Source organism: Leopardus geoffroyi, chromosome C3 (genome assembly GCF_018350155.1).
Source record: "Leopardus geoffroyi isolate Oge1 chromosome C3, O.geoffroyi_Oge1_pat1.0, whole genome shotgun sequence".
Taxonomy (NCBI): Eukaryota; Metazoa; Chordata; class Mammalia; order Carnivora; family Felidae; genus Leopardus; species Leopardus geoffroyi.
The window spans coordinates 78,115,114-78,135,414 of NC_059338.1; the positions used below are offsets into that span (position 1 = coordinate 78,115,114).

The window sequence follows — 20,301 nt, forward strand, 5'->3', positions numbered from 1 at the left end:
TGCCCTTGGAGGTATTGGTCTGGGCTGTGCTGGTCACCGAGGTATCGGTCACCGAGCTGGGCACGTTGCCTCCATGGTGGAGGCATGTGGAGGTGGTCCCTCCACAGCAGACGAGGAGACAGAAGCCCAACTGGCCCAAGTACACACAGGGGCCAGGGTCCCGTGGCTGCTTGGGCAGAGGTGGGTTCACGTCTAGGTCTGGGCTTCATGGCTGCCCTTCTCTCTCACTTGATGTGTCATTTTATTTTATTTTATTTTATTTTATTTTATTTTATTTTATTCTCTTTTGTTAATTAAAGACATTTTTTTCAGTGTTTATTTTTTTAATTGTTTTAATCTTTATTCACTTTTTGAGAGACGGAGCATGTGAGGGGGAGGGGCAGAGGGAGAGGGGGGACACAGAAGCCGAAGCAGGCTCCGGGCTCTGAGCTGTCAGCACAGAGCCCAATACGGGGCTCGAACCCACGAACTGTGAGATTGTGACATGAGCCGAGGTCAAATACTCAACCGACTGAGCCACTCAGATGCCCCTTAAATGTTTATTTTTGAGAGACACAGAGAGAGAGAGAGGTGGGGGGGGGGGACCCAGAATCTGAAGCAGGCTCCAGGCTCTGAGCTGTCAGTGCAGAGCCGGACGTGGGGCTTGAATCCATGAACCGTGAGTTCATGACCTGAGCTGAAGTCGGATGCTTAACCAACTGAGCCACCCATGCACCCCTCGTGTCATTTTAAATAAGAGATTTACTTGTGAATCAGAGTCTACGTTTTACCTTACGTCTTTACCTTTAAAATGTGCTGTGTAAATTTTTTAAGTTGATGTATAGCACCCTGTAGAAAGGTATGTCCGGAATAGACAAACAGCTCCAGGAAATGTTCACAGACTGAATTTGCCGTGTGCCCAAACAGAACCCCGCCATACCCCAGAAGCCTCGACCCCAGGACCTCGAGTAAGGGTGACCCCAGCCTGACTCAGAGAGTGCGAGGAATCATGTTGCTTTTCTACTTCGTGTGACCAGAGGCTCGCCTGTCCTCGGAGTCCGGCTTCTCTGGCTCAGCATCAGTGCTGCACAGAAATGTGGCTGTAAATGGGAAGGCACTGTAAGACATGAGAATAACTTTTGTGCAGATTCAGAATTGGGTGGGCAGTGGCTGATGGTGATGAGGACAGAGAATCCGTGGCTGGCTGCAGTTGGGTCTGATTCACCTGCTGGGCTGACCAGGATGGACCCAGCCCCCACTGGACAATCAGCAGTGTCACATGGGGACTCACTTAGGATGGGCACTCGGCCTGGGGTTAGGGTGGGGGTGAGCTCTGCTTCTGCTGTGTGCTCACCTGCCGCCTGCCTTGTGGTCACCTCCCTGGGCCCAGTTGGTGCATCTAAAGTGGGGACAGCAGCCCCTCCCTCCCTGGATTGATGTGCAGGTTAAGTGGGTGACGGGCAAACCACGGCGCCTGGCAGAATTAGGGATCAGTAAATGCTAGCCACGTTTTCATTATGGCCAACTTCTTCCGTCCCGTGAACGGAGGCTGTAGTGCCCTGATCAGCCACCAGAGGGTGCTGCTAGCACGTGTATGGCGGCCACTCATTTCCTGCCTGTTGGTAACAACCCATGTTTTTGTTTTCTGTTTTGTGATTTGCTAACAAAGCTGTTTGTCCTGTATGTGGTGGCCCTCTGTTTCCTAGTTCTAGACCTCTTGCCAAGCCGTGCAGTGGACACGCTTACTAAGTGTGTGGTCTGGGTGGGCAGCACCCATGTCTGGAGCTCTCATTTTCCAGCTCGCCGCTCCCTGGAGTGAATTGCTGTAGTAAATTATGACAGACACGCAGAGGGCGAAGTCCCCCCCTGTTGGTGTAGCTCCTCTTCTTAGTTGTAATTAGCGGTTAGAAGTGTCTCTCTAACCTTGATGCGGGCTGTGGGTGGGGGACCGGGGCTTGGGCTCCTTGCAGTGACCTGCTGTCCTGTTACAGGAAATAACGTGCTGTCCCGGCACATGTTGGCCACCAGGCGAGTGGCCCATTGGAAGGTGTGGGTCAAGTTTTGACCTTGTGATTTATCGGGCTGGTTTCCTTGGCAACTCGCTAACTTCTCTGAGCCCTTGCTTTCTCCTCCATAAATTCCATAAATTAGGATGATGATGGGGAGGAGGATGATGAGGGTGATGACGATTGGGGTGGGAGCATCGACTTCGCTCCTTCACGGGTGGGTGGGGAGGATCAAGGGCCCACAGACATGAAGCTCTGTGTGAGCAAAGGAGGCAGTATAATGTTATTCTGTGGCTGGGTTGGGCAGGGAAGGTTGAGGGTGCTACTTTGGGCCACGAAGTCTTTGTGTCTCCCCTTCCCATGGCTGACGTGGGGACTTTCCTCGAACCCCTAGCTTTGGGAGCTCTGGTGCCTTTTTCTGCCTGGCCTCCCCTGATCCCAGGCCCTCTGCGCACCTGGCCTGCCCATGTGTGGTTCTGGAATGTGGCACTTCAAGGCTGGGCTGTCCACACCCACCAGGCATCGTGTTGTACTGGGTATAACTCTTGTGGAGAGAATGCCTTTTTCTTACTGATTCCGAATCGGAATCTGTCTTGCTCTGCTGGTTAAACCAATTTCCTCTTTTTTTTTGTTTTCCTTCTTTCTTCTTTTTTGTTATCTGAATACTGTGCGCTTTTCTTTGTCATCCTAATGTTTCATTTGGAGAGAGTGGCAGAGAGGCATAAGGCATAACGTCTCATCTACCCTTGCCTGTCTAGCCACGTGTCTAGTCACCTCAGAGAGAAATATCGACAAATCATCAGCCGTGGGAAACGTTTTGTCCCGTGTCCAGAGCCTGTGTCTCCAGCTCAGTGTCCGCAGCTGTGGCCTCGCTGCTTCTTCCAGCCAGTGTTTGGCCCAAACTGCCTGGGGTCAATGTCTACCTCCCCCCAAGAGGGAGATTTGTCCCTTACTATCCCTTTATTTCTAATACCCATTTAAGCGGGTTTTTAAAATTTCGTTTCTTTCTCGGATGCTCACCCGTGTGATCACGACTGTGGAGATCTCTGAAATGAAGGGTAACCGGCCTTCGAATCTGCCTGCCCAGAGCCAGGAAGTGTTCCTGGGTATTGGGGGCTGGCTGGTTAGGAAGAGAGTCTGCAGCCCGCACTCTGCCTCCGTCTGTCCGTCTCTGTTTCCTCGGACAGGGCTCCCCGGCTTTCCCCGGCAGGCTGGCTGCAGCCCTCAGGTCACCCGCACGGAAAACCTCTTCTCAGAGGTTGCATTTGGAAGCCCTCCGGACAGGCCTAACCCACGGACTTGATCTGTTTGGCCTGCACAGGTTGGGTTTTGTTTTGTTTTTGCAGAAAAATCTCATCCAGTTGCCAGTGTTTAAAACCCCAGATATTCCAAATACAGATTCAGCTTTTTGGCCCCCTTCGAGCTGGGAGGCGGCCCCCTTCTGATGGGGCAGCCGTCCTGTGTGCCTCGCTGCTCCTGCCTCCCTCGGGACAGGCCTCCTGCCGTGGAGGCCGGTGGCCTCGCCACTCCTGGGCAGGCTTCCCCGGTGGGTTTTCCAAGGACCAGGACTTGCTGTCCGCCTCCAAAGGCACCCTCATGTGCCTCCTACCTTGGATTTCTTCTCCCCCTCTCTACTCTGTAGGCTTTTCAAGGCTTGTGCTCTGCCCCTGTTGGCTGGCTTCTAGTCCTTGTTTGTGGCAGCTCCCTTCTCCTGCCTCAAGCTGTCCTACCATCTCCTGGGCCAGCTCTGCCTCCCCTCCCGCCAAGTCTTCCTTCACATGCTTTCCTGTGGCGTGTGGTTAGTATGTTCCTGTATAGACACATGCCCACATGCATGCATGTACAAGATGTGTTCCTTCCTAATTTGTCCGTTTCTTTTGCACTGACTGAGTGGCTTTGGAACCACGTAGGCCTGGATTTGATCCTCTCGTACAAGTGATAGCATTCTTATCTGTAACAGGGGATAGTGATGTCTTCACGGCTGACTTGCGTAGCAGGACCGCCTTGTACAGCTGTGTTGATTGCACACTGCACCAGGGCAACACATCTAAGGGGACTCATTCACCTCATATATTTGTGTATTCCTTATGGCACCTTTCTGCAAATGGTAGTAAAGTGTCACGTTTCAAGAAAATCGGTATATTGTGACCACTTTCTGACAGGGGGAGCTAGCGTCTTGAGGAAGGGGTACATTTCCCCCCTTTCTCCTGGAGGCGTCTGTTAGCGACAGCCCTGCTTGTCAGGATCACACGCGACAGAGTGTGAAAGTGCTGGCATTCAGAAAATGTTTGTCTTGTCCTCTTTCTGGAAAGCAGGGTTTCAAATACCGTCACGGAAGTAAGCCCGGAAGTGGAGCCCCCAACCCCAGGGTGTGTTGGGGGTGCTGGGACAAGAGCGAGGCTCAAGTCAGGCTCTCCTGGGCTCACGCCCGCCCTCCCTCCCAGCACTGAGACCGAGCTGTGCTTCCGTGGGAATCTGGAAGTGTTACCGAGTCCCGTTGAGTCAAAGACTCGCGTTGTAGCATCGCTAAAATCAGGAGCTATCTTACAGCCTGTGTGATAAGAAACCAGTGTGTCTTAGTTTATTTGGCAGCGTTTTCATCTTTTTTAGTGGTATGTAAAGTATCAGTGCCTCTTAAGATGGGTGTTGTCTTAGATTTGAGGAAATACAATAATAGAACCCACTTCTTAGGATGGCTGTAAGATTAAGTATAGCGTGAGCCTTGCATGGTGCGGCTGGTGGTGAGGGTTTAATTGATTTTAGCTTCCTGGTCTTTTACTTCTTCCTCATCGAATCGCCTGTGTGTTTGGTTACCGCAAGTTCCCGGTCATCGTGGTGACGATGATGATGTATGTGGCGCATCCACAGCTGGTGGAAGGTTCTGTAAAATAAACTAAATGGAAGAGAATGTCGTGTCCTGACCCAAGCCTCTTTTCCTGAAGATAAAAGGAAGAGGTATTTTTGATTGTACGAAGCTGCGCAATGAGCCTTTTTCATCACATTGGCTGTGACAGCAATCTGGCTTTATGTTGTTAAAATATTTCCACTCTTATTGGAAAGCTGCCAGCTCTTACGAATTTAATAACTTAAGGGCGAGTGAAAAACAAGAAAACAAAAATATTTAACTCTGAAAGAATTTGCCAGCGCTACTGTTTTCATAAGATAATTTAATAAGATCTGAGCTTTGGCTGTTGAACTCTCTTTGAAGTTCATCAATCTGAGTAGAAGATAGTTACAAAGCAGAGGGTGATTTATACTAACTCAGAAGAGGAAAGAGATTTTTTTTTTTTTAAACTAAAGCTTTTAAATAGAGTAATCTAATAGTCTGGTAATGTAGCATTTTGTCTTCTTGTGAGCATTGATAAATGTTTAAGCATGTTTAGAATCATCAGTTCATCTCACATTTATTGAGTGCCTACTGTGTCCCCAGCGGCATCGTTGCTGAGGGTAAGATGGACGGCATTGGGCTGGGTGGGGCTCTGGCTACAGGGAATGGGGACTCCGGGGGCGGAAGGTGCTTGACATAGACGTGGGATGCCAGCCCTTCAGAGCCCGTATCACTCCGCTATCCCACAGACGTGGGCACAGGGACCTGGACTGACCCCTTTCTGCCCAGCCACCTCACCCCACCCTCCTGAGCCCTAGATTTCTCATAGGGTGTTTGGGATTGGATGGGGTTGTGGATACGTCAGGCAGGATACACGCCGCTTCTCAAGTTCAGTGTCCTTTCCGGAGGATCCACACTGGTAGGCAGAGGTCTGTTTTGTCTGCCACGGTATGTTTTATTTATTTTTTTATTTTTTACTAAAAATTTTTTTTTAATGTTTATTTATTTTTAAGAGAGAAGGGACAGAGAGACAGAGAGCGAGCAGGGGAGGGGCAGAGAGAGGGAGGGAGGCACAGAATCCAAAGCAGGCTCCAGGCTCCGAGCTGTCAGCACAGAGCCTGATGCGGGGCTCGAACCCACGAGCCGTGAGATCGTGACCTGAGCCGAAGTCAAGACGCTCAACTGACTGAGCCACCCAGGCACCCCACTTTTTATTTGTTTAACTTTGTATTTTGAAATACCTTCTGGGAGATTTCAAAGATAGTACTGAGAAGTCTCATATACCCTTTACCTGATTTACTCCATTTGTTTTTTGATAAAATATACATAGCATGAAATTTATCATTTTGACCATTTTTAGGAATACAGCTTAGTGGCTTTAAGGACACTGACAGTGCTGTGCAGCCATCACCACTGTGCAGCTCCAGAGCTTTCCATCAGCTCAACCCCACCCGAGTCACGTGTTATGTAACTCTTGTGCAATATCAGAGCAAGGAGTTGGTGTGGTACGATGTGCGTGCATAGTTCTGGTCCCTTCTTATCACGTGTGTGGGTTCGTGTAGCCACCCCCTCAGTCCACAGGCAGAAGTCTTGTTGACATTTTGCCGGCGTGCGTGAGGAGTAGAGATGTTACCGCCCTGTATACCCTCTTTACCCTCCGCTTGTCATTGTCGCAAATGTTTCTTCTGCATATATTGAGAACCACATCAGACAGACTTCTGCTTTTTGCTTCAACTGTCAAAAATACTTCAGGAAACTAAAAGAAAAAGGAAAATCTGATGCATTTGCCCGTATTTTTACACTTTCCTTTGTACTTTTTTCCCTTTTGATGTCCCAAGATTCGTTGTTTTATCATTTTCTTTCTGTTCAGGGAACTCCCTTTAGCCATTCTTAGAGGTTAAGTCTGCTGGACAGCGTTTTTAGTTTTCCTTCCTCTGGGAATGTCTCGGTTTCCCCTTTATTTCTGAAGGACGTTTTTGCTGGATATAGAATCGAGGTGATCACTTGCTTCCTCGCTTCACTCGAACAAGTGACCCTTCCTTCTGGCCCGTGTTGTGTGTGTTGGGAAATCTGCTGTCACTCAGATAGTTTCCCACATGGGAAGCTGTTCTCTGGGGTCCCCCCCTTGTCTCCAGTTTTCAGAAGTTTTGATTATCATGTGCCTTGGCGTAGATTTCTTTGGGTTTATCCTGTTTGGGATTTGCTGGCCTTCTTGAACGTGTGGGTTTATGTCTTTTGTCAGAGTTGGGAAATTTTCAGCCATTATTTCCCTGAATCCTTTCCCAGCCCCAGTGTCTTTCTCCTCTTTTGGGACCCTGGTGCCACACAGGTTAGATCTTCAGTTATAGTCCCACACGTCCCTGAGGCCCCGTTCAGGTTTTTCAGTCTGTTTTCCCTGTTAATCAGATTGTGTGCTTTTCCTTGTTCCATCTTTGAGGTCCTTGATTTCTTTCTTCTGTCTTTTCCATTCTGTGTTGATGCTTGGAAAATTATGAGGAATGACTTTTTCTTGAACTCTGAGCATTTTAGGTGTTAATGAGAGTCTGGATCCTCTCCGAATCTTCTGTTTTAGCAGGCCCCCTGACACTCCTCTGATGCAGACTTGGGGTATTGCTTCGTCACTGCCAGTGAGGGTAGGTAGAACTCCAGGCTCCCTCCTCGGCCTCTGTTGATGCCTGCGGGAAGATGTGCCCCAGTACTGCTGGGCAGAATGGGGGTTCAGGCTCCCCACGGGGCCTCCTCTGACCCCAGCCCAGCAGGGAGTGGGAGGGGTGTTTCCTTAATTGGCTGGTCCGGGTGGAAGTCTTGACTTCCTGCTCGGCCTTTGCCCACAGGGATGGGAGTGGGCAGCAGTGTGGTCTATGGGCTTTGGCTGTTGTAGGGTGGCTGTCGTCCTGAGCTCAGTGCTGGGAGAGGGACGGGGTGGAGGGCAGGGTGGACGGAGGGTGGAGGGGCCAGGGCATTAGGGCCCCTGAGGGGAGGGAAAGGATAGGTGTGCATGATGTTTCTTTGTCTCTCTGTCTCCTGTGATGCACAGCAAACTGCTCAGTGATGCCGTTATCCTCAAGGGGAAGATAAGGGGGCTGTCTCTGTTCTACAGGGCTCTGTATTATTTAGCTGTATTACGATGATGATGATGATGATGATGATAGCAATAATAATAATATAAATACAATGAAATAAAATAGAATAAAATAAAATAAAATAAAATAAAATAAAATAAAATGAAATAAAATAAAAAACTCTGTTGTAGGACCAGGAGACCTGGGATGCCTGAATGCTGTCCTGCTCTGGTCATCCCACCTTGAGTGTCCCAGAGGAGATGGACTTACAAAGGACAGCAGCAAAAGGGACAGCATGCCCTTGATTGTGTGCTGGGGCCGGAGCAGCCTGTGAGCTGGCTGGAGCATGTGACTTCAGCTCAAGGCTGAACAGGCTGTTTACTCAAGGGCCTGAGATTTGTGGGGAAGTCCCCTTGGGAGCAGGCCAGCTTTAGCTCACCCGTGTGTTGCCTGTGGCCAGAGTAAGAGGTGGGACCTGTTAGCTCCCAGTGACCCTTCCCGGCGTCCCAGGGGCCTAACCAACCTCCCAGGGCCTACAAGCCCATTCTACTTCATGACTTTCTTCAAGGAGTGGGGTCAGAGGCTTGCTCATCCAAGGTCCCCAGACAGGGTGGTGGTAAGCGGGTGGAGTCAGAGGTCACAGACAGGATGTGGCTCTTCCTGGCTTGGAGTGTTTGCACATCAGAGTTTAGAAATGGGGACTTGCTTATGCAATTATTTTGAGATTTTCCTTCTTAATAGTATAGAGTAGTTGGCCAAAACTGGCAAATACTTCATAGAAATTGAACACTCAAACCCCAAACTTCTGTGATTTTCTTTGTGTTGAACATGTGATTTTCTCTTTGAATCCTTTTGTTGAGGAGGAGTGCACAGTAATTGGACCTAAAAATGCATCCAAATTATAGCATCTTCATCAGAATGAGCTGACAACATAATTATGATTGTTTTTCAGGGTATAAGATACATTTTTTCATATTCGTCCACTATAAAAAATGAAAATAGCTCCCCTGTTGTTATTTTGGTGGGATAACAGTTCTCCATATTTGGGGGGAGGCAGTCTGATCTGCCACTCTCTTCCCACGTGTTGGCATTTTGCTTTGTGAGCATCTTTACGGAGGGCACGGTTTCCCTCCTTCTCGGAGGCCTGCGGGGCGTTCAAGAGGGAGCACGGTGTGTTCTCTCTGGGCTTCTGGAAGCAGCCACTCTTAAATCCAGGGTTGAATCAGGGCACCTGACCGGCTCAGTCTGTAGAGCGTGCGACTTGTAGTCTCGGGGTTGTGATTTTGAGCGCCACGTTGGGTGTAGAGATTACTTAAAAAGAAAATCTTAAAAAAAAAAACTCAAGGTTGCACGGTCGGTGGCAAAATAGAGCCCGCCCGCTGGTGCAGCTCGGGGCAGTCACGTGGGCCTGTGGGCTGTTCCACGGCTGCGTTCCTTAGTGGTGCCGACCTTGGCAGGGCCACGTGGCTTCGGGGAGACCCCGGGCCCAGGCCAGGTAAGGCTGCATTCCACCTTGACTCTGCGCTTCCCTGGCTGGGTGGCCGAGGGAGGGCAGCCTCTCTGAACCTCCTGGGTCACGTGTCCTTACCTCTGCCCACACCTTGGGATCTCCAGGTCTAGCCTCCATCTGCCTCGTGGAGCAGACGTGCAGCAGGCTCTGGGGAAGCACGTGCTCCTTGACAGCAGGCAGCCGAGGTCAGGTGCCAGCCTTACAGTGCGGCAGACTCGCCCGACCGCTAAGTGATGGTGGTGGCTGACTTGCAGCAGCCTCCAGCACTTGGCCAGACATAGATGCAAAGGTAGTCTTATTTGTTTGGTCTCTAGACAGTGCCCGGTATGCCTGCGAGCGGAGACCCCTCCCCATAACTCTGTGGTCCCCGAAAGTTCTGCTGCGGTCCCTGAAAGTTCTGCTGCGTGAAATGTCACAGAATTCCCTTTCTCCTGAAAGCGTCACAGAAACCAGTAATACGTACAGGTCTGTTGGGAAGTAGTTTCGTAAAAACAGTGAGATGCACCTGTTCCCTGACGTGTCCGTCTCCCCTGGGCAGCTGGGGCCTGCTCCTTGGGGGGCTCCCGCCAGAGTCCTCTCTGCCCCGGGGCCTGCAGGGGGCGCACCTGTGCCTGCTGCTCAGGATGTACTACAGTGAACAAGGAAGAACTTGATCAGTGGTTTGGGGATTATGCTCTTTGGAATGACTTTCATTTCAGACGCTGTTGGTTACAACGGTGAGGATTTTAGCCTGACTTGAAGGAACTCCACTCACGGGGTGTAGCCGAACCAGCTCACGTCAGAAGCGGGTCGCAGAGAGTCAGTCTGGTGTCTCCTTCCTGCGGACCGTGACTCGGGCAGCCTGCTTGTCCTCTCTCAGCCTCGGTTTCCTCACCGGTGGGAGGGGGATTGCAAACCCTTTTCTGCCTGAGTCATGAGATCGCTGTTGGGTCAGCAGGAAGCGTGTTGAAAACAACGTGGCCTCGTAGAAAGACAAGAAGTGTTGCTGTAATCTGTTCCTCTTTGAATGGGAAGCATTTTGGGTTCCTTAGGAATAAAGCATTTCTTGGAAAAAATAAAATATCGATTGACACTATTCACGAGAGTGCCATTGAAGAAGCAGTGTTCTGCTTTGTTACATTTCTGTTTCTGGTGTTGTTTGGTCGGGGACAGTTCTCTTGGGTCGCCACCCCTCCTGCTCGTTCGTGGAGAAGCCCTTCCTTTGGATCCAGTGGATCCAGAGGTTACTTGTGCAGCTCCGGTGCCTGGTGGGGTTCCGTCCTCACTGTGGCAGTGGCCAGCAGGCTCAATGCCTTTCTTTCCTGTCTCCTCCTTCTGGGAGGGGAATCTTGCTGTGAGGAGAAGGAGGAGGAAAATAGGGGTGGGGGAGGGCAAGGGGGTGGAGAGCAAGAGAGAGTCTGGTGTTAAGATGGGAGAAGTAAGCATATGGCAAGTGGCAGAGAGGAAGGATTGGTGTTCTGGAGAAAGAAGTTACTGGAACTCGGTCATTGGGCGGGAGGGGCCGTTGCCTTGCCCCTCTGTCCAGTGATCTTCCAGGGTGGGCTGTGGCACCCTCTTACCAGGTGCAGGCACTAAGGATGCACTGTCTTCGGAGAATTTTAAAGCAGTGACAACATTTTTTAAAAAGTTTAATTATTCTGAGAGAGGGTGCAAGCAGGGAAGGGGCAGAGAGAGAGAGAGAGAGAGAGAGAGAGAGAGACAGACAGAATCTGAAGCAGGGTCCAGGCTCTGAGTTGTCAGCACAGAGCCCGACATGGGGCTTGAACTCATGAACTTTGAGATCATGACCTGAGCCGAAGTTGGATGCTTAACCGACCCAGCCACCCAGGCGCCCCAGACGTCATAGCATTTAAGTGTTGGTCTGCTTTTTTGTTTTGCTATCTCCCTGATCCACCAATTCTAAACAGTGTCAGTGGTAAAGATATTGCCTGCACTGGGGTAGCCCACTCCTATGGGTCCCCTGACCCCCGCCCCCATTCTGCGCCACTGCTGGTGCCAGCCTTCATACCAGCAGGAGTCAGGCGGGTGGGTGGGTGGGTGAAGGTGCCAGTGGGCGGGCAGGTGTGGCGGAGGAAGCCCTTGGAGGCCGTCTTCTGGTGGCTGCACGTGAACCAAGGTCAGGTTCCAAGGTCAGGAACCAAGGTCAGCGGCCGCACGCGAGGATGGGCGGTGGGAATGGAGGGGTCTGAGACATTTGTTCACCATCCACGGAGAGCAGGTGGCCTAGGATCGCTGTAGATCCGTCCAGCCTCCACAGAGATCACGTGGCCTGGGGAGCGTGTGTGCCTGCCAGGCGGCACGGAGAGGCCCCGTGGGGCTAGTGATGGTGAGGGCCCAGCCGTGTGGGTGACGTGGGCGCGGGCACGTGGTCGGTGGAGTGCTGTGGTTTCCTGAGTGCCTGCTGTGTTCCCACCGCTGAGTGGGCACGTGAGCTGCGTGTCCTGTTTCGTACCAGCGACCGAGGGGTTCTCACTACTCCTCGGAGATCGCCCAGCTTTACAGCACTCACGGGTAGGGCTGGGAATATAATCTGGGTCCCTGCGGCTTCAAAGCCATTGTCCTTTCCATCATACCAGTTCTTCTTGTCGTTAAAAAAAATTCCAGGTTCTAATTATTTTTTGATCCTAAATTTAATATTCCTATATGTACCTACAGTTATCCGACTAAAAATGAGAGTTTTCCCATTATGTCTTCCTGTCTAGTATAATGGGATGAACTCTTATAGACTATTAGTAAATATTTGTGAATGGTGGTACTGCTTTCAAATAGGAATTAAGTAGCTTAAAAAAATCAACAGATTCCCATTCTTCTGGTTTCCAGTCCCTGTGCCGGCCAGTGCAAGGTGTCTCGGCTCTTGAGAAATGCTATTTTGATCAATTTTTTCCTGGTACCTAATTGGAGAGAGCCTCGCTGGAGTACTTCGTTGCTGTCAGTGCAGTGCATTCATTTGAAGGCTGGGTTTCGTTCTTTCGTGTTGCCATGTTGATGCCGGAATCTGGGCTGTCTGGTAGGCTTTGGTAACGGGGGAGTCCGTATCAGATGCTATCCGGAAGGGCTGTGGTTTTGAATTTCGGAAGAAAGAATTTTCTGGCAATTGGGGCCCCCTGAAGTTAGAAGTGAGCTGCCTGGTGTGGAGGTATCCACGAGAGGGACACAGTCAGGTGGAGGCTGGCCATTGCTCAAAAGGGCAGCCTTCAATATTTTCCTTTGGCGACTGGAAGTAATCACTGTTTTCGTTCAGATGAAATAACGCAGTTTGCTTTTTCTCCCCCCCTCACAGAGAACACGGCCATCTTCATGTGCAAATGCTGTAACCTTTTCTCACCAAATCAGTCGGAGCTCCTCTCCCACGTCTCTGAGAAGCACGCAGGAGAAGGGGTTAGTGCGGACGAGATCATCATTCCCCTCAGGCCTCTGAGCACTCCTGAACCCACCAACCCACACAAAAGCGGAGATGGTAAGGGGCCCAGGGTGCCGGGTGAGGGGCCACGGCCACGGATGTGCCTGCTGGTGACGATGGCTGTGATTTGCCTGCCAGCCCTTCGAGGCTGGGTTTCTGTTTGCTGGGCATAGAAACCCGGAAGTTTCCCGTCTCCAACAGTTAACAATTGTCCAGTTGTAGGTCCGTTCAAAATAAGGTTGTGGTTTTGAATTCACTGTACCTGGCCTCTGCAGGTGCTTCTCTGGCTTTGGAAGGAAGAATGAACGAAGGAATGAATGAATGATTGAGTGAATGAAAGGCGGGGATAGTGTCCAACAGCGTAAAAAAAACAAACGAACCGTGAGCTTGTTGTCGGATGAGTGGGGGTCCCAGCCAGCTCTAGGACGTACCAGTTGCATTACCTGAGGCAGATGATATAGCTTCTCTGAGCCTCACCGTGCTCCCCTGACAAATGAAGAGAACAGGCCTGTCACCAGGTGGGCGCTGAGGATTGGATGACGCCTGGCACAGGAGACAATGAAGGGAAGCTGTGACAACATACGTGATGAATGTGTAAGAATATATAATCTGAGACCCCGCGTTTCTGGACTGAGCGTGTAACCCTGGAACAAGGATCCAAATTGCAAAGCTTTGGTTCGCACAGACTCCATCAGGTTCACAGTCGGTGTGTGAAGTGAGATACATCTTGTCTGCAGCGTCCAGACATCTCCCACTGAATGGCGTCAGATGCGGCAGGTGGATGGATTAGAGAAACCATCTAGGCCCCGTAATTAGGTCCCCACAGACAAAGACAATGTGTAGCCCAGTAAGAGTAGCTGCAAATGACAGTGGGAAAAAAAAGCCCACAAAACTATTTTTATACAATGAGGGACAACGGCCAGTCGCCTGTGCAGAAATGCACTCTGTGGCCATCAGTGTTCCATCACAGGATTCATTAGCCACACTGATAACCGACTGCTCTTTCCTGGGAATATTCAGGCTGGCATTTCTAAATAGGCTGGCTTATTGATCATCTGTCTGACGTTGTTAACAAGGAGAGAGTCCAGACAAAAAATGTTTTGGTTAATGAGTCCCTCTGGCCGTTCCCAGGGAGCTCAGAGGAATACACCTGACAGAGGAATAAGTTGTTGAGAAGTTAAGGGAAGTTCTGCTAGTCACTGTTAGTGGCGGAAGATGAAACCAAGAGAACCCAGCACCTGAAACTGGTGATGGCGAATGAGGAGGAGCAGGAGAATTGGTGTCCTCGTCACCGGCAGCCGGTAGTGCTGTGTTCACGGTGTTTCAGCTCCATCACTGGCCTCGTGAGCTCTTTCCACTTCGAGAAAGCAGGACTGAGGTGGGAAGTCACACATGATCACATATCAGCCGATAGCGCACGTTTGATTCTCTTTGCTTTGGGGACGAGGAGGGGGAGGAAGTCAATTTGTCATTAAGAATCTACCCAATAGCTTGATTAAAAACGGGCAAAAGACCTGAACAGACATTTTCCCAACGAAGGCATACAGACGACCAACAGGTGCATGGAAAGATGCTCAATGTCACCACCCATCCAGGAGGGGCAGGTTAAAACCACAGTGAGGTATCACCTCACGGCCCTCGGAATGGCTGCCCTTAGGAAGACAACAGGTGCTGGCAAGGATGGGGAGAAAAGGGAACCCTCGCGTCCTGTCGGTGGGAATGTAAATTGGGGCAGCCACTATGGAAAACGCTTTGGGGGTTCCTCACAAAAGTAAAGGTAGAATTAGTATATGGTCCAGCAATCTCACTTCTGGAAATACATCCAAAAGAAATGAAGGATCTTGAAGAGATATCCACACTCCCGTGTTCATTGCAGCATTATTCACAATGGACAGTCTAAGTGTCTGTCAACAGATGAATAGATACAGAAAATGACACACACACACACACACACACACACACACACACATGAATATCATCCAGCCATAAAAAAGGAGAAGATCCTGCCATTTGCAACATGGACGAATCTGGAAGACACTATCCTAAGTGAAATAAGCTAGACCCAGAAAGACAAATCCTGTATGATCGCACGTAGATGTGGAATCCAAAAGAGCTGAATTCATAGAATGAGAGAATAGAAAAGTGGCTCTCGGGCAGTGGGGGGATGGAGAGATGTTAGTCTAGAGGGCACAAACTTTGAGATGAATAAGTCCCAGGGATCTAAGGTGCAGCAAACAACATTGTATTGTATACTTGAAGTTTGCAGACAGAGTAATCTTAAGTGTTCTCATCAAAAGAAGAAAAATGGTTACTATCGTTGATTGTGGTGAGCATTTCACAGGGTATTATGGATATTAAATCATCTTGTACACCTTGAAGAAAACATATTGTGTAATCTAAGTATATGCAATTTTTGGCTATCAATCATGCCTTAGTAAAGCTGGAAAAAAAAAAAAAAGAAAAAAGAATCTGCCTAATGCTAAGGCCTTCACAGTTCAGCCACGCCTCCCTCTGCCACCCAGCCTGGGAGTGAGTAAGGCTCATCTTTCCAGACCTCACTGGAGGATCCCTGATGACTTCCACATTCTCCACGGCTGCCTTCCTGTTGAGCAGTTAAGATGCCTTGGCTTGGGGAGCCCATGTGGCTCAGTCAGTTGAGCGCCTGACTCTTGATTTCATCTCAGGTTATAGTCTCATGGGTCGTGGGTTCGAGCCCTGCATTGGGCTCTGCGCTGAGCATGGGGCCTGCTTGGGATTCTCTCTCTGCCTCTCTCTCTGCCATTCTCTCGCTCTCTCTCAAAAATAAAGAAAATAAACTTTAAGAAAGAAAAAGACGCTTTGGCTTTCCAAAGAGTGTAGCTTAACGGGCAGATGGAACCAAAACTTTACTCAGGAACTGATTTAATCAGAACCCCTGTCTCTGGGGTTGAACATCTGTAGACTCAGAAGAATGGATAAAGTCTTTTGTAAAATTCATATGGCAGAGAGAAGTCACGTGGATTAACATGTCGAGAACTTTGAGAAAGCTTGTTACAAACCCTTAATTCTATTTTTATTCAGCTTTGTTTATTAAGATTTTCTTTCCGCTAAAATGAAATGTGAGTGAGGTAAAAGAATCTGAATTTTTCATTTCATTTCTAAATAATGAATAAATGATAAGAGAACAGATCTTCTGGAACTCTGTGTGTCAGTGTTTTATAACACACACGTGTGCTGATTTCCACCACCCTTGCCCTCGTTACTGATATTAGTGAAAGAGATGACTGTTTGCTCAGGAGGCCATCCTGGGCCCCCCTCTTCCTAGGGATCCCTCTTCCTGTTCGTCTCCCTGACAGCCAGCCCACCAGGCCCATGTTCCCCCTCTTACCTGCTCTGCAGTCGTGGTCCATCACTCTGTGGGGATGACTGTGTGGTTTTTTTTCCCCTTCATTCTCTGAATGTGGTGATTTGTATGGATGGATTTGCATACCCAGGGTCACTTCCTGGGATACACCCCGCTTGGTGACGCCGCATAGTCCTTTTTAATATGCTGCTGGAGATGGTCTGCTACTATTTTGATGAAGACATTTATGTTTAGATGCAGAGATAACGGTAGGATCATTTCTCTGATGTCTTTGGTTTGGGAATCAAAATGGTTTGTGGCCTCACAGAATGAGCTGGGAAGTGTTCCCTCCTCTTTTGTTTTTTGTTTTGTTCATTGTTTTTTTTTGGAAGATTTTTGAAGTGTTAGTGTCCGTTCTTCTGAAATGTTTGATAGAATTCACCAGCGAAGCCCTTTAATTCTGGGCTTTTCGTTTTTGGTGGGAAGATTTTTGATTACTGACTCTGTTTTTTTGCTTGTGATAGGTATACGAATATTTTCTGTTTCTTCTTGAATTCTTTTCGGTAGTTTGTGTCTTTCTAGGAAATTTTCCATTTCCTCAACGTTATCTCATTTGTTGGCATATAATTAATTGTTCATAGTATTCCTTTAGAATTATAAAAACCTTTTTTTGGTAAGATTAATACTAATTGTCCATCTTTCATTCTTGATTTTAGCTATTTGAGTCCTCCCTCTCTTTTCTTGGTGAGTTTAGCTAAAAGTTTGTCAGTTTTTTTTTTTTTTTTATCTTTTGTTTTTCTGTCTCACTTCTTTACACTCTTAATTTCATTTTATTTTTTGTTTTCCTGCTCGCTGTGCATTTGGTTTGCTTCTGTGTTGTCTGGTTTGTTGAGTTGGAAGAGTAGGCCACTGATGTGAGATCTTTCTGTATTTCACATAGGCCTTTACAGCTATAAACTGCCTTGTGAAGCCTGCTTGCACTGCGTCCCATGAATGCTCGCATGTTGTTTTCCTTTTGATCATCTCAGTGTGTTTCCTAGTTTCCTTTCTGATATCGTCTTTGACCCATGGGTTAGGTAGGGGTGCCATTTAATTCCCATGTACTTATGATTTTTCAAATTTCTTTCTGTCCTTTCTTTTTTAAATTAAATTTTAATTCACATACATTACTACATTAGATGCAGTATGGAAGAAGATGGTTATTCTGTATTTTTATACATTAGGAAGTGATCACCATGATGGCTCTGGTTACTCTCTGTCACTATCTGTGGCTGTATCGAAGTTATTACAATATTATTGATTATATTTTCTATGCTATACTTTTCATCCCTGTGACTTATTTACTTTGTCCCTGGAAGTCTGTGCCTCTTAATCCCCTTCATGTATTTATTTAACCTGTCTCCCCAGCCCTCTCTCTCTGGCAATCACCAGTTTGTTCTCTGTAACAATGAGTCTTTCTGTTCTGTTTGTTCTTTTGTTTTTTAGAATCCGTATATAAGTGAAATCATATATATTTATCTTTTTCTTTCAGACTTATTTTACTTAGCATGATACCCTCTGGGTCTGTCTGTGTTGCTGTGAATGGCAAGATTTCATTCTTTTTTTATGGCGAGGTGATATTCTAATGTCTGTGTGTGCATGTGTGCGCATTGTGTGTGTATACATATGTATACACATGTGCGTATATATACATATATACGTACACACACACCCCCACCCCACATCTTTTTTATCCATTCATCTATTGATGGACACTTTGGTTGCTTCCGTATCTTGGGTATTGTAAATACTGTTGCAGGGAACGTAGATATGCATGTATCTTTTCAAATTAGTACTTTTGTTTTCTTCGGTACCTAGAAGTGGAACTGGCAGATCGTAGGGTAGTTCTTTTTTTAACTTTCTGAGGAAACCCCATACTGCCCTCCACAGTGGCTGCACCAGTTTGCATCCCCACCAGCAGTGCATGAGGGTTCCTTTTCTCCACATCCTCGCCTGTTTCTTGTGTTTTTGATTTTAGCCATTCTGACGGGCGTGAGGTGTAGTTTTGCCTTTGCACTTCCCTGATGATGAGTGATGTTGAGCATCTTTTCGTGTGTCTTGTTGGCCACCTGTAGGTCTTCTTCAGAAAAATGTCTGCGCAGGTCCTCTGCACGTTTTTTAATTGGGTTTGTTGTTGTTTTTTGTTGTTCACGTGTGTGATTTTTTTATTTCTAATTTCCGTCCACATACTTTGTATGATTTCAGTCTCTGTACATTTATTGAGACTTGATTTATGGCCTAACTTGTGGTCTGTCCTGGAGAACGTTCCACGTGCAATTGAGAAGAGTTTATGTTCTGCTGATGGTGGTGTTAGGCTTTGTTTTTACAGTGCCGTCCATGTCTTCCATCTCCTTGCTGATGCTCGGATTTTATAATTGAGGAATATGTGCTCAGACACTGGGGGAGTTACGACAACACCCTCAAAGGTTACCTGGTCAGTAGGTGGGAGAGTGGGATTGGACCCAGCTGCCCTGGTGGCATTTGCTTGTTCTTACACTGATGTGGATATAATCAAATTCTTACCGTGAAGCTACTTTAAGAATTATTTTCCAGGGCACCTATGTGGCTCAGTTGGTTAGGCGACTCTGGGTTTTGGCTCAGGTCATGATCTCATGGTTTGTGGGTTCGATCCCCACGTTGGGCTCCGTGCTGACATAGAGCCTACTTGGGATTCTTTCCCTCCCTCCCTCCCTCTCTGCCCCTCCCCGATCTGCATGTTTTCATGTGCACACTTGCCCTCTCTCAAAATAAATAAACAAAAACTTAAAGAAAAAAGAATTATTTTCTTTTGTTAACGAATTTACCTTCGACCTAAATTTTTCTTGAACACGTTTTCTCTCTCTCTTTTTTGGTGTATGTATACTGGAAGATTAGTTGCCTGTACAGTTTAATTTTTAGAAGTATTTAAGACTTTAATTAAACTCAGATTCTTAATACGAGCACATTTCTTCAAAAGTCTTTCATTAAGAACTCCGAGTCTTTCTTTTTTCTCTCTGTGTGAGTCCATACTATTTGAGGCTTCTAGAAGCTTAGTTTCTCTCTAATGATTTCTATTCAGGCTTAACCTTCACAATTCATTTTAAGTTGAGAGATACTTGAAATGGTTTAATTAAACCTTTAACTGAGCAGTAATTGATTTATTATTTTGGTCTCCCTTTATAACATGAAGGTTCCTAAATCCTTTGGTTTATTTTATAGCCTTTTAATCTTTTTTGCTCATGTAGGAAGTGGTCTGCATTAGAACCTTTCATTTTCTCCCCTCTTCCTAATCAAGTCTCTGGCTGTGGTCCAGGAAAAAACTGCCTCGTGGAGAGAACGTGTGTGTGTGTGAGTGTGTGGTTGTGTCGGTGAATGTGTGTGGGTGTGTGTTTGGGCGTGAGTGATGGGTGAGCATGTGTGTGCCCACATCTCTTCGTCCTGATGGCGCCTGGGGCAGGCGGGCTTCCTGGAGCTGGAACTCAAGCGGGTCACCAGAGAGCCTTGTTTGAGCTCTTTTATCTTGTTCCTCTTTCAGACCTTCCATAGAAACTCTTCTTCTTATCTCTTCCTTCCCTCCCATCCTGCTTCTTTTTTTTTTTTTTTTTTTTTTAATGTTTATTCATCTTTGAGAGAGAGCACAAGTGGAGGAGGAGGGGCAGAGAGACAGGGAGACACAGAATCCGAAGCAGGCTCCAGACTCCGAGCCGTCAGCACAGAGCCCTACGCGGGGCTCGAACCCACGAACCGTGACATCATGACCTGAGCCGAAGTCAAGACACTTAACCAGTTGAGCCACCCAGGTGCCTCTTGCTTCTTTATTCAGTAGCCGTGCACCTGTTACCTGCCTGGGTGCCGTGCTGGGGGCAGGGTGCCGGACGCAGGGGGCGCTGTTCCTGTGGGTCCGCCTCCTGGCTGGTGGGTGGCTGGTGGGCAGAGAGGCGGTTGTGCAGTGCAGCGGGGAAAGCACTTCTCTGGGCCCAAGTGCAGGCTGCTAAAGAGGGGGTCACAGAGTCTAGTTTGAGGGTGAGAGGAAGCTTCCCACAGGAAGTTGGCATCTAAATTTAAGTGTCTGTGTCGTCTCTTCTGGACAGCTGCCGCCATAAGGTTGCGCTGAGTGTCCGTAGGCGTGTTGCACTTGCTGTTCCAGAAGCCACCGAAACCTGAGCCCTCTCTTCTA

The 20,301-nt window shown here is 48.1% G+C and overlaps 1 protein-coding gene across 7 annotated transcripts in view; it reads left to right on the forward strand.

The window, feature by feature from the left end:
• ZFAT (zinc finger and AT-hook domain containing) overlaps positions 1 to 20,301 on the forward strand; it is a 350,430-nt gene that overhangs the window by 115,876 nt on the left and 214,253 nt on the right. For all 7 annotated transcript variants that reach the window (XR_006706155.1, XM_045453585.1, XM_045453587.1 and 4 more), the window contains one exon: positions 12,665 to 12,841. Coding sequence is in view for 6 of the 7 variants with exons in the window: in XM_045453589.1 (XP_045309545.1) it covers positions 12,665 to 12,841 (177 nt within the window). In the remaining variant the exon portion in view is untranslated. The remainder of the gene's footprint in view (positions 1 to 12,664; positions 12,842 to 20,301) is intronic.